This window comes from Chanodichthys erythropterus, chromosome 14 (assembly GCF_024489055.1).
Source record: "Chanodichthys erythropterus isolate Z2021 chromosome 14, ASM2448905v1, whole genome shotgun sequence".
Taxonomy (NCBI): Eukaryota; Metazoa; Chordata; class Actinopteri; order Cypriniformes; family Xenocyprididae; genus Chanodichthys; species Chanodichthys erythropterus.
Window position 1 is genome coordinate 24,855,259 of NC_090234.1, and position 21,803 is coordinate 24,877,061.

A 21,803-nucleotide genomic window follows, 5' to 3' on the forward strand; every position below is an offset into this window, starting at 1 on the left:
GATAATTTAAGTGTTTAAATAATGTGGTTTCCTCCACCTGTCGTCGACGTCTTTGGGTCTTTGAGTTCGATCACATGTGAGGATCGTTATGCCATGTGGCTAGTCTTTCCTTTGTACGGGACTGCTGGTAAGTTTAACGTTTGTCATTTGTGGTCTATTTGAGAAATTAGCATATTTTGGGTAGTAACGTTACTTATCGGCCTTCTTTACCCCGTATCTGCCTCGTATCCTATTAAAAGTATAACGTAAATGGCAGGTTTACCAAGTTTTCATTTTCGCATTTGAGTGTTCTTAATTGTGATTTCTTAATTCCGATTTGGAATTGAGCAAACGTTTTACCACAAACTGGTAACTTATTTGTTATCATTATTTTAATTTACCCATTTAATTTACTCGCATTTTCACAGAAAACGGCTTAAAGTTATTTTCGCGTTGAAAATCCCTCGACGACAGTAGTAGAGATCTTTGTCCCATTTATCGTTGCGTTCAAGTCATGTACGAAAGCTCGTATTTACGAGCTGAACGTACATGACATGAACGCCACCACAATATGAGTGCGTCGATCGCGGCATTGATTCGCTCGGCCACGCATTTTGTGCGCGCGCCTTTTTTTTTTTTTTTTAAAGTATATGGTGCGCGCATGCTATGTGAAGGGCGCGCCCCGGATACGTTCAACGGACAAAACTTTAAAAAATGGATCTAACGAGCATACACAGAAGTTATTTATGTCTCAAATGTTAACAGGTTTGACAAAATGTTGTGTAATGATTGATAGATGCCATTAATTGACAGAAATGTAGTTAATAGAAGGTGGGTGTTCGTCATTATTATGTGGTTAGTATGCTAGGCCTAACAGTTATATATGCATTTTGAAAAATGTTTCTATTGATAATCTTTTTTCTGAATTTCTTGCTCATCTCAAGGCTTTCACAATGATCCACTGTATGCCAATGATGGAAGGAAGTTTCTGTTGATGAGGTAAGCAATGGCTGATCAAAGTTTATAATTAAACTTTCAATAAGAAATTTCATCATCTCTTACTCATACAAATCAGTGTGCTTGCATTTTTAGCATTGAACTTTGAATCAGTACAATTTGAAGTACCACTACCTTCACCTTGTTACTCTGAGGGAGGTAATTGTGCATCTTATTATAGGTCACTGTTCGAGCTTGTCTTGGCCAATGATTACCTGGAGCTCATAGATCCAAAGTTGCTTGGATGGTTCCAATGTTTAACAGCAGAGGACAAGACTTTAATACAACGTAGGGGCATAGAAAGAATAAAATTACCATTGATAATTAAAAATGTGTGGGCAAATTTGGAAATGTCTGGGAAATTGTGCTTTCTCATCATCAGAAGAGGGAGGGTATCTACAATTTTTGAAGAAACACCCGGCACTTGAAGTAACCAGAAAGTATGTTTATGTAAAACGTGAGTTCGGTTGGTAAAACATTACTTGCACACTATTCATTTTTGTCAGAGCAAGCATTTTGTGTAATGTGTAAAAATATATTCTAATTTAGAAAACGTCAGAAGAAACTGCGTTCCCCCTCCAACAATTATGTCATCAAACAGGTGAGATTTTAATTTTCTGTAGTTTGGTCTTCATATGATTTTGCTACCATTATGTTTTATAGTTCATCATGCTTTGTTAATAATGATACATTTCATAACTGGTGCTAGGGATGCACCAATATTAGTCGGCATGAAATGAGAAATTCACTGTGTTTTCTAAATACATGCTAATAATCTTTTTGTGAATGATTCATCCATGCATATCTCAATATTAACTTCATAATTTTTAAGAAAAATTTTCAAAAAACATTCCAGGACTTCAATGGTCTCCAAACGCCTTGCAAGGCAATCATTTGTGTTTATAAATCATACAGGTGCTGGTCATATAATTAGAATATCATCAAAAAGTTGATTTATTTCACTCATTCCATTCAAAAAGTGAAACTTGTATATTATATTCATTCATTACACACAGACTGACATATTGTCAATGTATATGTTTCTTTTAATTTTGATGATTATAACTGACAACTAAGGAAAATCCCAAATTCACTATCTCAGAAAACTAGAATATTATTTAAGACCAATACAAAGAAAGGATTTTTAGAAATCTTGGCCAACTGAAAAGTATGAGCATGTACAGCACTCAATACTTAGTTGGGGCTCCTTTTGCCTGAATTACTGCAGCAGTGCGGCGTGGCATGGAGCCGATCAGTCTGTGGCACTGCTCAGGTGTTATGAGAGCCCAGGTTGCTCTGATAGTGGCCTTCAGCTCTTCTGCATTGTTGGGTCTGGCATATCGCATCTTCCACTTCACAATACCCCATAGATTTTTCTATTTTCCCATAGATGGTTAAGATCAGGTGAGTTTGCTGGCCAATTAAGAGCAGGGATACCATGGTCCTTAAACCAGGTACTTGTAGCTTTGGCACTGTGTGCAGGTGCCAAGTCCTGTTGGAAAATGAAATCTACATCTCCATAAAGTTGGTCAGCAGCAGGAAGCATGAAGTGCTCTAAAACTTCCTGGTATAAGGCTGCGTTGACCTCAAGCAACGTGGATTGTGTGCCTCTCCTCTCTTCCTCCAGACTCTGGGACCCGGATTTCCAAAGGAAATGCAAAATTTACTTTCATCAGAGAACATAACTTTGGACCACTCAGCAGCAGTCCAGTCCTTTTTGTCTTTAGCCCAGGCGAGATGCTTCTGACGCTGTCTGTTGTTCAAGAGTGGCTTGACACAAGGAATGCGACAACTGAAACCCATGTCTTGCATATGTCTGTGCGTAGTGGTTCTTGAAGCACTGACTCCAGCTGCAGTCCACTCTTTGTGAATCTCCCCCACATTTTTGAATGGGTTTTGTTTCACAATCCTCTCCAGGGTGCGGTTATCCCTATTGCTTGTACACTTTTTTTCTTTTCTTTTTTTCTACCCTTTTCCTTCCTTTCGCGCCTCTATTAATGTGCTTGGACACAGAGCTCTGTGAACAGCCAGCCTCTTTTGCAATGACCTTTTTTGTCTTGCCCTCCTTGTGCAAGGTGTCAATGGTCGTCTTTTGGACAACTGTCAAGTCAGCAGTCTTCCCCATGATTGTGTAGCCTACAGAACTAGACTGGGAGACCATTTAAAGGCCTTTGCAGGTGTTTTGAGTTAATTAGCTGATTAGAGTGTGGCACCAGGTGTCTTCAATATTGAACCTTTTCACAATATTCTAATTTTCTGAGAAACTGAATTTGGGATTTTCCTTAGTTGTCAGTTACAATCCCAGAGTCTGGAGGAAGAGAGGAGAGGCACACAATCCACATTGCTTGAGGTCCAGTGTAAAGTTTCCACAGTCAGTGATGGTTTGGGGAGCCATGTCATCTGCTGGTGTTGGTCCACTGTGTTTTCTGAGGTCCAAGGTCAACGCAGCCGTATACCAGGAAGTTTTAGAGCACTTCATGGTTCCTGCTGCTGACCAACTTTATGGAGATGCAGATTTCATTTTCCAACAGGACTTGGCACCTGCACACAGTGGATTTGTATTGGTCTTAATTAATATTCTAGTTTTCTGAGATACTGAATTTGGGATTTTCCTTAGTTGTCAGTTATAATCATCATTCAAATTAAAAGAAATAAACATTTGAAATATATCCGTCTGTGTGTAATGAATGAATATAATATATAAGTTTCACTTTTTGAATGGAATTAGTGAAATAAATAAACTTTTTGATATTCTAATTATATGACCAGCATCTGTATACAGTTGTATTTTTTTTATTTTTTTTTTAAAACGACCGATCGTTTCGCTAGATGAGACCCTTATTCCTCGTCTGGTATCATTTAAAGCCCTTTGAAGCTGCACTAAAACTAATTTGACCTCCAACTGTTTGGATACCATTATCTAAGAAATTGGATATCATTATCTAGAATAGGAGAATGAGAAACACAATTATCGACTGATAGAAATATATTTTAAAAATCTGGTATCAACCAATAAACGATATGGAACCTATATATCACGCATCCTTAAAGTTGCCATGCAACATAATCAGATGTACATCACAAAAAATGTTACAGATTATTGGAAAAAGAAAAATGTAGGATGTGGACTTGGTTCAATGCATTATGTCTTTTAGCTCCAGGTACCCCAAATTTTATGGTGCATCTCAGTGTCAAAACTGTAGGACTAGTTGTCCGTTTGGTAGCAAGAAGTGCAGCCGGTGTGGTGTTCACATTGCAGTTTCAGAGGACAAAGTCTGTGTGTCAGGTAAGATGAGTGCTGCCATAGACTTTTAAAACTTAATCTAGCAGCTAGAATACTGATTATTACTTTATTGTTTAGAGAATGAGAAACAACTTGAGCTGCTGCCAAACAGTGTGAAAGAAGAGCTGCATGTCTTAACTGCCAAAAGTGACGTCACAAAGCAAAATATTAATTCAGGTTGCATGCAGAGTACCCTAAACACTAGACCCAGACAGAGGTATGATGAAAGGAGCCCTGCTGCACATCCTCCTTCGTACAGTAAAGGAATGTGTCCCCATGCCCAGTGCCTGTCTCGGCTGTGGGAGGAAGTAGAGAAGAGGGAAGACGCCAAACACTTCCAAGACACAACAGCCCAGGCCAGCTTCTCCCTTGATATGGAGCTGGATAAGCAGAGTCAGGTTCAGAAGAATGACTATATCCAAAATGACCAAGACCTACTGTATGATCAAATGGAAAAAGCAGATGACCACAAACTGGATCAGGAAGTGATTCCAGAATACTACAGTTTCAGTAGCACCAGCTTAGACCACACCGTATGGAGTGATGGGAGCCAAAGTACGGAGGCAGGCTACAATGATTCAGTCATGGCCACCAAAGGCAGTACAGAACTGTCAGATGAACCTTCAGACGCCTCCATGGCCAATGCCACTTCTGCAAACTCTACTGATTGTTTCTCTTGTCTCAGCAATTCCTTCGAGCTTGCTGATGAGTCAGGAGACAGTCGTGAAGACCTGCAAAAGAAGCAAGACTCAAGATATGAGCAACAGATAGAAGAGATCAATGTGGTATCTTCCAAATGTGGTGCTTCAGTTTCTGTGGACCAAATAATAGATGCCTGTGGTGATTTCAGAGCCTGTTTTACCTCTACATGTGCAACAGAGGTTGGTCAGATCTTCCAGGTGAAAAACATAGCCACTGACACTGACTTGCTAGCTGTCAGCCATGAGAAAGATACACAAACTGTACAAATGGCCACATCTGAAAAGAACACTATTACTGAAGTCTGCATGTCTGACTTGGATGTCCTCACAGAGGTATCATATATTTGTTTGCCTAATGGAACGGTTGGAGATGTGATCTTTTCAAATGAGCTGTGAATAATGTGCTGATCATTTACTCCTAGGAATTCATAAAACTTAAGGAGACGGAGAATGAGCTGAAACGGCTGAGTAGAAAGGAAAGGTAATGTGCTTAGTTCACTCAAAAATGAACATTTTCATGTTGTTCCAAACCCATAAGACTTTTCTTCTTTTTCTGAAAGATCTTAATAAATCCTGAGAGATTTCTGTCCCACCATTGAAAGTCCATTCCACCAAAACTTTGCTTCAAAAACTTCATAAAGGGAATTTATAATCTGAGAAACACTGATAGCCACTGAATTAACGTTAATGAACATGGTGCTGCCACATTGCACATTTATAATCTTACAAAAGATTTCTATAAATGTTTTCTTCAAAATCATTTAAAACTTATTCATCAGAGAATCATGAGAAAATTCACTGTTTCCACAAAAAAACTGTGAAACTATTGCAAAACAGTGAAACTATTATAAAAGTCCAAACTATTGTAGCAAGCTGCATAAGAGCATTCAGAGAGCTGTTGTCATGTGATGAATGTTCTTTTTTTTTTTTTTTCTTTTTTTTTTTTAATTGGAGATTATAGTGATTGCTGTATAGGATTTCCATTTGTACATAAGGTACAAGTCCTTGAAATGAACAAATTAGGAAGGTTATACTTTGTGTAAAAAAAATTTCTCCAGCAAGACATTAAGATTCAAGATTTGGCTTTCTGAGACTTCAAGCGCCCCCTTGAGGAAGACAACTTTGTTACAGTTATTAGCTTTGTGAAACAGTGCTCCAGTCTTTGTTTATGTACTGCATCAAAACATTATTTTTATTTATTTATTTTTTGAAGCAACAGATTTTAAAATGTCAAGAAATATGTCAAGTTTTTAATGTGTCTTCTCAGCCCTAGTCCTGGTGGTGACCACTGCGGGAGAGTCTATGGGTGTGACTGTGCCCAGCGAGTGAGAAGAGCAGAGCTGCGTCTTCTCGCTCTCCAGTTTGTCATGTGCCAACAGCACTGCTGGAGACGCTACTTCACTTCCCCACTAGGTGAAAGCGCTCATCAAGGGTAAGATATTACTCAGAAAGAATTTGTATTACAAGAATTCAAACTCAATTTTCTATTGAGGTATTCTATCCTAACTTAAGCTATTTGTATGTACCTCAGCACTGGGGCACTGCCGGACAGCATAGCAGAAACTCTGAATACACTACAGAAAGATTACCATGAGAGGAGGAGACTGATTCTGGCTGGCACTCCTCTTGATGACCTTAAGCCCCTGTCAGTAGACTCTGAAAAGATGACTACAAGGGGAAACTACAGCCCAGCATCGGTATGACAGAATTTGAATTTGGAAATTTATTGTATGTGAGATATAAACAGTAGGTAATAAGGTCTCATTTCAGGTGCTTGAGGCCCATTTAGACTCATTTGACAGTCCAGGAAGGTAGGTGGTCATGATATGTCAAACAAATATTAAAACTAACCTTTTCACAGAAATTGTACATTTTCTGACTGCTTTCCCTGGTATGAGTTCTTTATTGGAATGCTGGAACATGGTGCTGCCACATTGCACTTCACAGCCAGGATGCTGGAAGCGAGTGGTTCAGTCAATTCTTGGCTAGATTTTCAAATCAAAACCTCCTGGAATACACTACCATTCAAAAGTAGTAGTAGTAGTGGTAGTGGTAGTGGTAGTGGTAGTGGTAGTAGTAGTAGGTGGTAGTAGTAGTAGTAGGTGGTAGTAGTAGTAGGTGGTAGTAAGTAGTAGTAGTAGTAGTAAGTAGTAGTAGTAGTAGTGTTTAACATTGATAAAACAGGTTTCTTGAACATCAAAACAGCATATTAGAATGGTTTCTGAATGATCATGTGATGCTGGTGACTGGAATAATGGGTTCTGAAAATTCAGCTTTGCCATCACAAGAATAAATTACATTTTTCCATTTACATTTTAAACAGTTATTTTAAGTGTAATAATATTTCACAATATTACACAGGGTTTGTAAAGTTGTGAAAAACCTAGCAAGAGTCATGAATTTTAAAATAAAAATTTCAACAGAAGGTTTTGGGAAAAGTCATAATGTTTCATAAATATCTGTACATGCTTCTTGAAAGTACTTAAATTTAAGATACATGGATTCAAGCCCTGGAAAGTACTTAAACAAATATAGGACCTTGAAAGTGATTGAATTAAATTTAGCAAAGAATTATAGCATGCCCGTCTTGCCCTTCTTTTTAAACAAATTAACATATAAGCAGTGTCTGTGTTTTCTGAGACTCTTGCTTCGTTTTCTATGGGAGGAAAACTTGTATCAGCACGCATCGTTTTATAGTATCTTGAACTTCCCTGAGCAGCATTTTGCATCCAGTAGATCACGGTGGGCATATAACACCCTTGGGCGACCATTGATTCTTTTTATGCCAATTACTTGCTACTTTTTCTCACAGTTCTGACTTTTTTTTTTTTTTTTCTCAGAATTGTGAGCCATAAACTCACAAATGCGAGATATAAAATCAGAATTGCATGATATAAAGTCACAATTATGTCTTATAAAGTCAAAATTATTATTTATTAACTTAACTTATAACTTAAGTTAACTTATTAACTTAAAATTCTGAGAAAAAGGTATTTTTCCTCAGAATTGAACTTTATAAGATGAGTTGAATGAGTTCTCACAATTGACATCTATTAATTGTGAGAACTAAACTCTATTTTGAGGGGGAAAAAAGTCAGAATTGTGACTCCCAATTCTTACTTTATAGGGCAATTCTGATTCATTTCTCACAATTGTGAGTTTTTATAACTTGCAATTCTGAGGGGAAAAAATAGTCAGAATTTAGATGTAAATAGTGGGGGGGAGGGTCAGAATTTACTGTGGCGGAAACCAGCTTCTATATTAAATTTATGAGGCATATGACTTAAAAAAATCACATACCTCATAAATTTGGCTTTAGCTGTCAGTATATGCTTTAATATTACTGCAGTAATGATGGACACTGTTACAGTAGGACTACAGTTTGGACCCAAACACAAAAGGTGTATCAATTTTATCTCCTTAAATTGAAAGAAAGAAAGAATTAAAGAACTTAAGAAAATGGAAAACATGACAGCACATGACAAAACCATAATTAACACATTTACAAAATTTCTTTTTTGTACTAAAAACTGTGTTTTTGTACAAATGATTCTGTACCTCTTCTGGGTAAAAACGGATGCAATAGAAGGGTTAAAATTTTAAGTACTCCAAGAGGTCTTTGCTCCATATGCTGGGATGTGAATTTTAATAGGTGCTTGATATAAAATAAATGGTGCTTAAAGTAGTCCTTGAAAGTCCTTGAATCTGTTGTTCATGAACCCTGATAGTAGAATGTATGTTTAATTGATAATATTGGTTTAACAAATTATAATTTGTCATGTGACATTAATTTTAGTTAAGATGCTGTGGTGAATTTGAACATGGATTTTACATGCATAGATGTTTCATTGAATGATAGATCATAAATATTTGCCTCAAGTCATGGAAATGTATTGGTAAAATATGAATGAACCTTGATTACGGTTTTGCTGTATTTTTTTTTTTTTTTTTTTTTTTTTACAAATACATGTAGACATTTAGGAATAAGACACTTCCTTCAAAAACATTTAAAAATAGACCCGAAACTTTTGAACAGTAGTGTAGATGAATAAATGTATGAATGACATTGTTTTGGTCCTGTACTGCATTGCATTGTGGGGTTGTTTCCCCACATAATATCAGCATGTCTGCCTTTGCAGTGATATATGTATAACAAACGAAGTAGGCTTGCTGTCCTAGAAAAGGCTCTGTGACTGCAAGCTGCTGTTTAATAGGCTGCTTTCTCAAGGAACTTTTTATTTTATTTTTTATACTACGCACATAACACTTGATACACTGAATTTTGCTGTTTGATACATGTGAATAGGTTAATGTTTGTGTATGGCCTCATACATGTTCAGAAGTGCAAAGTATTCTATTGTTCCATGTAGTACCATTGCACGTGGTGACGGAGTGGATGAAGAAAGTAAAGAGATGAGAGCACCGAACACTGAAGTTTGTCAGGACACTGAATCTGCTCAGGTAGTTTATTCACATACTTCCATTTATTTGATTAAATGTGGTGAATCGACAGTTGTACCTGAAATATATGACTATTCTAAATGTAACATTACAGTATTTGCCCTCTCTGAATAGGATGCAGCAAAAGGTAATGGCAACAAGAGCAATAAAGAGGTCTTTTCACACAAAAATCATGGAGCTTCCACTGAGACAACCCCTGGTATTTATATCAGATTGAAAAAAAAAGAAAAACAGGAATCGTTTTTTATATATATAATGAAATGTATGCATATGCTATGGTAGGTGCCATCAAGGATCCAAATGCCAGTGAAGCTTGGTTTGATGCTGAGGAGGAGCTTGGGTCTCCAAATCAAGATGGAAAAATGGAGAAACAGAATGAAAAGAGGGAAAATAAAAAAGGTGTAGTAGATTAATTGAAACTATGACAGTGACGGTTTGTGAATATCTTTCTCTTTTCAACAACACTTAAGGTCTATACTTGCAGTATATAAACTCAAATACTGTTCCGGAAGAATATAATATGTACTTTTTCACAGGAACTGATGAGTCAAAAGAAAGTTCCCTCTTATGCATTACATGCTTACCACTCAATGTCACTGAGGTAGGATGCCCATAAATGTAAACTTTTCAGTAAGTTAATTATGGCCTCTAGAGGGCAGCAGACACCACTAAATGTTACATTTTCTGTAGCATGAAGTGCTGCTTTGGTTTGAGAAGTACAATGCTACGAATGTCTGCATCTCCACTTTCAGCAACAATATGAGGTAAGCATTCGCTTTACATGCTGAATTTAGCCCACACACGCGCACAGCTGTGATTGAACACTGGTTCAAAGTTAGAAAATGGCAATCGACACCACCATCACTTAAGGTTTTTGGATTTATTTTTTATTTTTTTTAAAGAAATGGTATTAATTGCATTATACCTTTCTCTAGACAGTAATTAACAGAATATCAGTAAATGCTATCAACTGTGTGACTACTCAGTGGGCAAACCGTTTAAGTTAAAGGCTTAGTTCACCCAAAAATTCTGTCATTAATTCCTCACCCTCATGTAGTTCCACACCCGAAAGACCTTTGTTCATCTTTGGAACACAAATTAAGATATTTTTTCATAAAATCCAATGGTTCAGTGAGGCCTGTATTGCCACCAAAACAATTAACACTTTCATTGCCCACAAAGCTACTAAAGATGTATTTGAAACGTAAAAAAACATAACAATATCTAGTGATGGGCGATTTCAAAACACTGCTTCATGAAGCTTCAAAGCTTAACGAATCTTTTGTTTCGACTCAGTGGTTTGCAGTGTGTATTAAACTATAGTCACATGAACTTTTAAAGGATTAGTTCACTTTCAAATGAAAATTAGCCCAAGCTTTACTCACCCTTAAGCCATCCTAGGTGTATATGACTTTATTCTTTCTGATGAACACAATCGTAGAAATATTAATAATGCCTTCCGTATTCTTCAAAAAGCTTACGCTGTACGTCCTACACCTTCTCTATTCAAATTACGGAAAAAACATAACTGGCGTCTCATCAGTTCCATAAGTTGAATAGGGAAGGCGTAGGACGTACAGTCTGGCGGAACCTAGATGTTTTACTTCATAACTTGTTAAATATGGATTTTATTTTTTTTTTTATTTTTTTTTTATTTTTTTTTTAAATGCATTGCTTCACTTCAGAAGGACTTTATTAACCCTCCGGAGCCGTGTGATATGTTTATGATGGATGGATATACTTTGTTCAGCTAATACTCGTTTGGTAATGCATACTGACATTTATAAAGCTCGGATGCATCAGGATATTAATAATTCTCCTATTGTGTTCATCAGAAAGAACAGAGACATATACACCTAGGATGGCTTGAGGGTGAGTAAAGCTTGGGGTAATTTTCATTTGAAAGTAAACTAATCCTTTAAATATGTCTTTAGTAGCTTTGTGGGCATTGAAGGTGTTAATTGTTTTGCTGGCAATGGAGGCCTCTCTGAGCCATCGGATTTTATCAAAAATATCTTAATTTGTGTTCCGAAGATGAACAAAGGTCTTACGGGTAAGTAATTAATGACAGAATTTCATTTTTGGGTAAACTAGCCCTTTAACTACATGTGTCAGTGTAAATAAGCACTGAACACTCTTTAAATGTTTCTAGCAGGAAAAACGGCGTACATTTCTTACTGAACTAATATGATTGTGCATAATCTCACTGTACCTGTGCAAGTACATGAGCTTACAGCTCTACACCCAAACTGTGATGGTTGCAGTTCTTAAACTGGCAGTGGCATGCTTTAAATCTGTTTTTATTTTTACATCAGTCTTTGCAGATTTTGTAGTAATGCTGAATGCTATAGTTCCAAGCATCATTAGAGATCATCACTAATAAACTGCAATCTTGTCTGTGCTTATGTAGGGCAGCTATTGTTTATCTCAAGAATCCCAGCGATGCCAAGGCAGCAGTTGAAGAACTAAATGGGCGCTCTCTCCAAGGTCACACTGTCCAGGTGGTGCAACTCTGTCGGCCTGCTTTAGCTGAGCCTACACTGAGTGATCAGTCTTGCAGCACTTCAGAAACTGCAGGGGATGGACTGGGAACAAAGGGCGTAACTTACAGTTTATCACATGGAGTAAGTATGAGTGGCAGGCACTTTAGAAATTTTATTAAGTTTTCAGTCACTGGTAAGGGATTTTAATAGGCTATTTAATACCTGGAAGAAATGCAATTTTCCAGGCAGGCTACAATTTAGAAATTATATTTCCAAATTGTACTACTTTTGATTTTCTATTCCAAACCTTTAATATCATTCATACGTATGTTTTTGACTCAGGGGCCACGCTGTAGTTTGGACCGGTTGACCAATGTGTGCGACTCGCCCACAGCCTCTGGTACATGTGTGCCACAGCACTACGCCACCATGGGAAGCTTTGACACAATCATGGCCCGGCTGTTGGAGCGCCACCCAAGCGTAGGCCGCCAAAGGATCGTGGATGCCCTGCTGGAACTGCGGGCCAAGCATCAGGGCTTCCTCAGTGGCCTTCCATTGAGATCTATAGTGGATATGACCTCTGAGCTTCTCTCACAGGCCTCTACCCCCACTTGTATTTAAGTTTGTGTCGTTTTAAGCAACGGTTAAAGCTTTGTAAATAGTTCCCTGACCAGTATGACTGGATTCCAGTTGACAGTTCCATTTTTGCAACAAACATGTATGTTATGTACAACCATTTCGTTGTAATTCGTTGTTAGTAACACTTCCTCTGAGTTCAACAATAGTGGAAATTAAGAGTTTTTGAATTTCAGTTTTATTACCAGAGTTATGATAACTGCATATATGTATACATTTTCTTGTGTTTCATAAATAAAACTGTTTTCCTGTTCATTCTTTAACACTAGAAGTCCCAGAGATTTGTAACCCTCCTTTAGCCAAGTGGATGCTAACTGGCTAGTCTTTTGGCTATCATTAGCATCAATTCATGTGTAAATATGGTCATTACCTGAGCAATCTGCAGGGGGGTTGGGGGTGTGTGTGTGAATGGTTGCTGGTGGCTTGTTTGTATGTGTGGGGGAGGGAGGGCTGCTAAAAGCAGAGAACTTGATTGACCATGGGCCGGTTACAGAAAGGAGGCACTGCAAAAAATGCTGTTCTTACTTAGAATTTTTGTCTTGTTTTTAGTCAAAATATTCTTAAATCAAGAAGCATTTTCTTGACAAGTACAAATTATTTTCTTGTTCTCAGGAAAAATAAATCAAAATTGAGTACTTTTTCCTTAAAACAAGCAAAATAATCTGCCAATGGGGTAAGCAAAATAATCTTAGTCCAAACTGAAAACAAGATTATTTAGCTTATTCTTGGTTTGAAATAAGATTATTTTGCTTACCCCATTGGCAGATTATTTTGCTTGTTTTAAGGAAAGACTTACTTAATTTTGACTTATTTTTCCTGAAAACAAGAAAATTATTTTTACTTGTCAAGAATGCGTCTTGATTTAAGAACTTTAAGATATTTTGACTAGAAACAAGACAAAAAATCTAAGTAAGAACAGCATTTTTTGCAGTGGGTTAAGTGAAAACTCTGAGTATGTTAACCCTGAAATGAGGGAGTGCAAGTGATGTTTAAAAAGTTAACTCACTCATTCACACTGCAAAAATGCTTTTCATACTAAGTATTTTTTTATCCTATTTCAAGTAAATTAAAAAAAAAAATCTTAAATCAAGATGGATTTTCTATATGAGAAAATTATATATGATATTTAGTCTTGTTTCCTGGGGGGATCTAAATTAAGTGCATTTTACTTAAGTAAAATGATCAATATCTGCCAGTGTGGTAATAAAAATAATCTTAATCCAAACGGAAAGTGTTGGAGTGTCTACCCAGGTGAAAAAAAAAGTGCAGTAAAATACACTTTATTTTAGTACACTTTTACACTTCCATAATGTACAGTGCTCTATTTCCGTGCACTTATTTTGTACTTAATATACTTAAAGCTCTTCTTTAGTACTTCTTAAGATAGTCTTAAGAAAATCTAAGTGTACTCAACTGTGCTATTTTGAGACACCATGAATTTGAACTAAAATGTGCTTTTAACATACTATCTCTGTATAGAAAAATTTATTTAGTTACCACTTGTAGTACACTTGAAGCCATCTTTCAAACACTTTTAAAAATGGACTTATGATGTATTTCAAATATAAGATTAATATACAATGAATATATACAAAATGTATTTATAATATATTGCCAGGCAGTGCCAGGATTGTGAGTGATTGCTGGAATGTACTCACTCACTTTTTAATATTATTTGTAAATATGTGTACAAATGGTTGGTTATTTTATTTTGTATATTTTTTATCAATAGATCTCAGCAACAAAGGAAAAAAAAAACAACATGTGTGTTGATTTCTCCCTAAGATGGCAAAGTGAAACACAAGTTTCCTTGAAGTGGCTCAGCATGGCCCCACATTGTTTACATAACAAAAGCAACTGTTCACAGCTGATTAAGGATATTAGCCTAAAGACATCCAGCCCATCGGCTGTCCTGCGGGTTTTATAGGTAGAAAAGCCAAATGGCTGCTCTCTGGGACTTCTAGTGTTAATGATTTGATTGGTGTATCTCTGCACTGGGCCTGGGGTTGCACTATTTAAATTTGAACATTTCAAGCCAGGTGTTCAAGGCCGTTTTGCAAATTTAAAAATGGTCAGTGGTGAAAGGGACCCTTTTTATCACTCCTGTCAGCTCAGGTTAACCAGAACAACTTTATATTCTTTGAGCTACCTAATACTACTTCCATAGCTCTTACTGTGGAACAGGTGGCGGTGTAATTAGTGAGGGTCACATGGCTGCTGACTCCACTGGCTGGATGAACTTTCCAAGCCAGATCTTAAAGGACTTAACTTAGATACTACTGACGTATCAAAAATGCTCTAAATCTAATTTCATAAGTTAAAGAATCGACAACTAACTAAAGGGTTAAAGTTCTTTTATGGCTCTTTCTCGTTTTTCCCCTCATACATGACTGTCCCATCCTTCGCCTGATTGTTATTTTCTTTGATTGGTAACAAAAATTGAATGACTTGTTAACTGTCCAATCGCAGCATGCTTGGAAGTCGCCCTACTAGCCAATTCCAGTTGCAGAGGGCGGGGCTTGTCTGAAAACTGATTGGAAAAAAATCGTCCCGTCTCATCGTCTCCCATATGGGCGGAGTTTTAAGTAATGTGAGGGACGCGGTAGTCGCTCAACTATTGAACTTCCACGCCGAAAACAACCGGAGGATGGATAAAAACAGCCTGTTCAGGAAGTTTAAATGTTCTTGCGACTGAAGATTTAAAGCATAGTATGGATGTAGTGCATGCTGAATTGTTGCATTGGACCTCAGGCAGAGCGCGACAGTAACAATAACTTCGAATGTGGATTATTGTTTAGAGTTGCAGGATCACGCCTCGGATTTCACTCATGTGTTTACCAATGCAGTTCTCTGCACTGGACGCTAACTTCAGTCATGCATGTGCCGCTGTGATGTGGAGAGGATGGACAAAGAGAAGATCTCAGCCACTCGTGATATAAAATAATACAATCATTATATACAATTGGACAAAAAACTCCTTTGATGTTGAACGGGGTTTTGATTTTGCAAGGAATAATGTGGAAACGCTGCCCATTTACACGTCACCCGGCTCTTCTAGTTTACATAGTCTTGGAAATATTTATTCACAGCGTCAATGGTAAGTATAAGTGCAGTGTTTAGTGAAAGGACTGTATTTAACTCGAAAGCCTTTAATATGGTTTAGATACAAAGTAAAAAATGAAGCAAAGAGATTTAAAATCTCTTACATCTCTTATTTTGGAGGAGCAAATACGAAAAATAATTTTAATGCATAATGCTTATGAATAAATAGATGTGAATTTTGTGAACGTAAATGATAAATGCATGAATTTTTTTTTTTAATTAATTTACGGATTTGCTAACTAGTTCCTGTAATAATTAATTTTATTTATTCAAATATGTATGTTTTTATTTCTCCATTATGATAATGAGGGGTCAGTTTATCCCTAGATACTTTGAGCAATTCCGTGACTTTATATTGCGTCTGTAGATAAATGTACATTTTTCATAATTTCTATTTGGCTTGAATTGGGCTTTCTTTTTTCCTAGGTCTTAATGTTTGCATGAGCGGCAGCGCCACATCTTGTGAAGAATGTTTCCTCATTCACCCGAGCTGCGCCTGGTGCGCGCAAGAGGTGCGTGCGCACGCGTTCCCGCGAGACACTGATTGACAGTTGATGTTTGAGTGTGGCTGTGTCTCAACCTACTGAGCAGCATACCTAGACAGTATTATAAGCATCATAGACCCATTCAAATGTTGTCTAGGCAGACTGGCCACTTATTTATTCTTTTTAATACACTTGACCTGTCAACACTTTACTAAGAGCATTAGTGCTCTATTTCCCTGCATTTGTGTGTTTGCTCATTTATTTAATGGTTTCCTCGCATTGCTTACCACAGTGATCTTTTTTTCCCCCCGATTCAGGATTTTGGACGGGCCAGAACACTCACCTCACGATGTGACTTTAGCCAGAACTTACTGAAAAGAGGATGCGATGCTCCTTTTATAGAGAATCCCAGGAGTGGCAGCTCTCTGTTGCGGAGCAAACCCCTGAGCTCCAAAGGTTCTGGGGTGACCCAGTATGATGTCATCCAGATATACCCACAAAAGATCTCTCTCAGCTTAAGGCCTGGTATGCATTGGCTGATAGATTTAGAGAAGAAAAATTTAGATCAATTTAAATGTTAATGCAATGACTCTTACTTCCATTCTTCAGGTGATCAGACTTCATTTGAGGTACAAGTGCGCCCTGTGGAAGACTACCCCGTTGATTTGTACTACCTGATGGACCTCTCGCTCTCCATGAAGGACGATCTGGACACAATCCGCAACCTGGGCACCAAACTGGCTGAGGAAATGAGGAAGCTCACGAGTAACTTCCGCCTTGGTTTTGGCTCCTTTGTGGATAAGAACATCTCGCCCTTCTCCTACACAGCCCCCAAGTACCAGGACAACCCATGCAATGGGTAAGAAAGAGATGTCTCTGATCTCAGATCTGTGATGAGCTGTAAAACAGGTTTGGGATTGGCTTTCCTAATGCCTGAATACAAAACACTCTTATTGCATCTTTTGCCCTGTAACTGCCTTTGTTATGCAATGAAAGAAACTGAATAGAAGGAACTTATTTCCCTTGTATTACCAAAAATATCCCTGCTTTGGTGTAGCCTCGTCTTGGAGAAAAGTGCATCATTGGAAATCCAAAAGCACTTGGCATGCCACAATTTTGGACTTATGTAAAGTCTTATGTCACACTCACAAGTCTAAACTTAATCTAATTCAGACTCAGAGAAACCTTTAAAAAAAATCACTGGTGAAAGTGACTACACTGAATCAGAATGATAACCACAAGTGATAGCAAAGTAACGTTAGAATTTGAATTGTATAACAGAGCAGATTGAGGTTGCAAAGCCAGTACAGCCAGTACCCCCAGAGAAACTATTACTCCATGCAGCCCGCAGCCCATTATGCATCAGTGACCATGTAGGTTATGCATTCAGTCCTCCTGAATGCTCACTGTACCACAAGAGAAATCCAATAGGGACAAATGTCCCTTGTTCTGCAACTATAGTACGTCAATTTACCCTTTCCTGAACTTAAAATCATATTTTAATATAATAATAATTTGTTTAATATTATTTGAATGTTTAATAAAGTAATATTACTAAAATATATATATATATATATATTTAAATTTTCTGTTAAAATTAAATTTACAATTTTTACTCATGTATTTGAACACACCCAACATGCGTATATATGTTAAATTCATTAATTTAATGCATTTAATTTAAAGACTATTTACTCTGTTTGGATATACTAATATTATACTTTTTTCTGAATTTTGAATATATAGTATGATATAAAAAACCCCCCCACAATATTAGGATTCATTTAAGTTTTGTTTTCTGTATTGCTTTTTAAGCTCCTGGTATTTATCATTCCTCTCTTATTACAGATATAAGTTGTTCCCAAACTGTGTCCCCACATTTGGCTTTCGTCACCTCTTGTCTCTTACGGACAAGGTTGATCGTTTCAACGAAGAAGTGCAGAAGCAGATGGTGTCGCGTAACAGAGATGCACCAGAGGGGGGGTTTGATGCCATTCTGCAGGCTGCTGTTTGCAAGGTAAGCAGTCAGTCACTCAGGACTGGTTATTTTGCTGCTTAATCATCATTTAAGCTTCTTTGACTCCTTCAATTCCCTATAGAGACAGCAAGCCTGTCCAGCAAGGTTTAATGAAAAGAGAGAATGTCTTGACATTAGATATCCTTTTTTTTCCCTTTGCTTTCTGAGCTTTCCCAGAAGAGATACAGGTGTCTTGAGTCCTAAAAGAGAGACGCTAGTATTGCCTGACATCATAGGCTGTAAAAATATTTGCTTTGGCATGAAAGGCACAATCACAGCATGCATGAGAGAAAGAGACTGTGGTTTACACTGAATGAAAGAGGAGAACCTTGCCCATGTATCCACTATGCTAGTTATTTCAGTGCTAGCTCTTGTTTGTGAGACTAGTGAGATCTTTTGTGTTGAATTTGCCATGCGTTTCTCAGTTCTTGACTGAACATCCTGTTTTTGGCTATTAAGCCATGTAAAGCACTAGTTAGCAGGTGCTGTCTGGTATTAGAGTAATCCTTTTTGTATCTAGATTTTAGGTTAAGAATATGATATATGAATCTATAAACTGTGATTTGTCACCAATTTAAAAAACCCTTTTGCCTTAATTTCTTTTAAGTTAATTTAGTGTTTAAATTAATGAGGCCGTAATTAATATAGTATACCAATCAGGCATAACATTATGACCACTGACAGGTGAGGTGAATAACGCATTATCTCTTCATCATGGCACCTGTTAGTGGGTAGGATATATTAGGCAAGTGAAAGTTTTGTCCTTAAAGTTGATGTGTTAGAAGCAGAAAAAAGTATAAGGATTGCAGGGAGTTTGACAAGGGCCAAATTGTGATGGCTAGACAACTGGGTCAGAGCATCTCCAAAACTGCAGCTCTTGTGGGGTGTTCCTGGTCTGCAGTGGTCAATGTCTATCAAAATTGGTCCAAGGAAGGAACAGTGGTGAACCGACGACAGGGTCATGGGTGACCAAGCCGGCGGAGGCAGTCCGATGCTTTGGGCAATGTTCTGCTGGGAGACCTTGGGTCATCCATGTGGATGTTACTTAGACACGTACCACCTACCTAAAGATTGTTGCAGACCATGTACACCCTTTCAAGGAAACTGTATTTCTTGGTGGCTCTGGCCTCTTTCAGCAGGATAATGCGTCCTGCCACAAAACAAAAATGGTTCAGGAATGGTTTGAGGAGCACAACAATGAGTTTGAGGTGTTGACTTGGCCTCCAAATTCCCCAGACCTCAATCCAATCAAGCATCTGTGGGATGTGCTGAACAAACAAGTCAGATCCATGGAGGCCCACCTCACAATTTACAGGACTTAATGGATCTGCTGCAAACATCTTGGTGCCTGATACCACAGCACACCTTCAGGGGTCTAGTGGAGTCCATACCTTGACGGGTCAGGGCTGTTATGGCAGCAAAAAGGGGACCAGCACAATATTAGGAAGGTGGACATAATGTTATGCCTGATCTGTGTATATACAAATTGTGAATTGGATGACCACCTATTATCAAGGCCAAAGGAGGCCATACAAAATAAAAATAAAATATTGTAATAAATAATGTAATAAAGACTATAGTTGTTTGTTAATTTGCCTAATAAATGACAAAAAAATTTAGTTTTAAACAAGTTTGACAGATTTCTAAAATAAAATAATTAGCAAAGTACTTCAAAACGCGAAAATGTATTTCATGTACTACCTACCTACTTAATTAATATTTAAAATTAGTATTAATACTACTAATACTTCATTTTCAAGAAATACATTTGTTTAAAAATATCTCTCATGCGTGTTTGATTTGAAAAACTCTGATAATGTCCATATGTTGATGCATATTCTGGCAACTGTAATATAACTGAACTGATCCATCAACTTAATGTACTACAAACTAATTAGAATAATTATTAAAATAAAAATCACTGTGAAACAATTAAATGAACATGGTATAGAGATGCAAAAAGATATATGCTGGTATAAATAAGAGTTTGGTGTCATTGTGGCAGGAGAAGATTGGCTGGAGGAAAGAGGCCTATCACCTCCTGGTGTTTGCCACCGATGACGTCCCTCACTTGGCTTTGGATGGCAAGCTTGGTGGTCTAGTGCATCCTCACGATGGACAGTGTCACCTGAACGACAAGAACGAGTACAGCGCTGCAACAAAGATGGTAAAGCCTTTATACCTTGAAAGTCATTTAATTTAAAATTTTAAGTCTTCAAATGTGAAAACTACATGTTAATTTGCTCTGGGGAAATGAACTGCAGACTGTCTGGATGAGCTTTTGTTTTATTTAAACATGCATAACGTCTAATTGCTTGCCCTTAACTCCCACCAGCTAAAAATGCTTGACGATAACATGTAATGATTGTCTGAAATGCATGGTTAAAACCCCAGCAGGTGTGTGTCTGATGAACATCTTCCGAGGCATTTGCAGATAATTCAGTTTTAATGGGAAGCTTTTACGCTCTTGTTGTTTCCTTTTCCTTTGACCATGTGATGTCTCTTGGATATTCATAATTTTTTTCTTTGAACTGGATAAAACGTTTGCCCCCCACCCCCCTCATTTATGTCAAAGTGCAAGAACAGATGCGGTGCTCGTTTAGCAGTTTGGGCTCCATCCAAAGCAGCTGAGTTTTGAGTGTGAGAGATCGCTCAGCCAGAAGGAAAACAAACAAAGGCAGTGTGTGCCTTCTACTGCAAACTAGGATTTTATATATATATATATATAGTGTATGTGTGTGTATATATAATGTGTGTAATTATTATAATATATCTTGTTCTGTAAGGAAACTTTACTCAAATGTGCTTAATATATCGCTGATCATTGGTTAAAGAGATTGAGCACAAACTCCCTGGATTCTCTGGCAGGTTGGTAGCAGAGCCTGTTAGTAGCCTGTAGCTGTAGTCAGAGGAAATGGGTGGGAAGGATGACGGAAACCGTGGAGGGGAATCACAAGAGCGATGACTTCCTTTTGCAAACTTCCTGACAGAAAGAGTGCTGCAGGGAGTGAGGGATTGCTTGAATGTATCTTACTGATATATTGACATGTGGCATCTCTCCACAGGACTACCCTTCACTCGCACTTCTTGGAGAGAAACTGGCTGAAAACAATATTTTCCTCATCTTTGCAGTAACCAAAAGACACTATGTTCTTTACAAGGTACCTCTCATTCATCATAAGCTATTTTGATCAGTGTTGAGCTGTATTTGTTTTGTTTAATGTGTTCTTAATGTCTTTGTTCCCATAGAATCTCACTGCGTTGATCCCTGGGACTACAGTGGAAATTTTGGACCAAGACTCCAAAAACATTATTCAGCTAATTGTGAACGCATACAATGTAAGTTCTTATCAACGTTTTCTACTGTGGGTGAATTTTTATATAGTCCCATGGGCGTGGGAAGTACCCGCAACACCCGTTGTTTTCACTGGTTTATAAATGCAATGCAACGTTTCTGAACGAATTGATTTGACAGAATGATTCAGTGACTTGCTCATTAAGACAGTCGCTACGTCCGAAATCACGTATTGTTTGAGTAGGTCCTACATTTGAATTTGAACTTACTTCACGACCGTTAAAATACATTCTATATAGTATGAATGCGGGTAGTATGAATGAAATTTGGATGTACTACATCTGCCATGTTGTTACTGTCACGTG

The 21,803-nt window shown here is 37.6% G+C and overlaps 2 protein-coding genes across 5 annotated transcripts in view; both read left to right on the plus strand.

Moving 5' to 3' along the window:
- rbm44 (RNA binding motif protein 44) lies at window positions 1-12,605 on the plus strand. The gene is made up of 18 exons (XM_067410421.1): window positions 1-127; window positions 924-978; window positions 1,157-1,263; window positions 1,358-1,432; window positions 1,525-1,576; window positions 4,131-4,261; window positions 4,337-5,292; window positions 5,382-5,440; window positions 6,227-6,391; window positions 6,491-6,656; window positions 6,730-6,770; window positions 9,330-9,420; window positions 9,535-9,619; window positions 9,703-9,819; window positions 9,957-10,021; window positions 10,111-10,184; window positions 11,831-12,044; window positions 12,246-12,605. Exons 1-18 carry the CDS (start codon window positions 22-24, stop codon window positions 12,522-12,524), a joined length of 2,838 nt encoding a protein of 945 aa, XP_067266522.1. The 5' UTR covers window positions 1-21; the 3' UTR covers window positions 12,525-12,605.
- Window positions 12,606-15,148: 2,543 nt separating this feature from the next.
- itgb5 (integrin, beta 5) overlaps window positions 15,149-21,803 on the plus strand; it is a 41,190-nt gene continuing 34,535 nt past the window's right edge. For 2 of the 4 annotated variants that reach the window (XM_067408737.1, XM_067408740.1), the window contains exons 1-8: window positions 15,149-15,636; window positions 16,068-16,153; window positions 16,444-16,651; window positions 16,736-16,985; window positions 17,975-18,143; window positions 20,149-20,310; window positions 21,209-21,304; window positions 21,393-21,482. In XM_067408737.1, the coding sequence (XP_067264838.1) occupies window positions 15,522-15,636; window positions 16,068-16,153; window positions 16,444-16,651; window positions 16,736-16,985; window positions 17,975-18,143; window positions 20,149-20,310; window positions 21,209-21,304; window positions 21,393-21,482 (1,176 nt within the window). In that variant the 5' untranslated portion in view covers window positions 15,149-15,521. The remainder of the gene's footprint in view (window positions 15,637-16,067; window positions 16,154-16,443; window positions 16,652-16,735; window positions 16,986-17,974; window positions 18,144-20,148; window positions 20,311-21,208; window positions 21,305-21,392; window positions 21,483-21,803) is intronic. The other 2 variants (XM_067408741.1, XM_067408738.1) reach the window with 2 other exon arrangements.

What these genes read in the sequence shown, in the direction of transcription:
- rbm44 (XM_067410421.1), top strand. Translation starts at nt 22, where the DNA reads ATGTGGTTTCCTCCACCTGTCGTCGACGTCTTTGGGTCTTTGAGTTCG. An exon ending in TTCCACTGAGACAACCCCTG is followed by an intron (nt 9,620 to 9,702) that starts GTATTTATATCA and finishes ATGCTATGGTAG; the next exon opens with GTGCCATCAAGGATCCAAAT. An exon ending in AAAGAGGGAAAATAAAAAAG is followed by an intron (nt 9,820 to 9,956) that starts GTGTAGTAGATT and finishes ACTTTTTCACAG; the next exon opens with GAACTGATGAGTCAAAAGAA.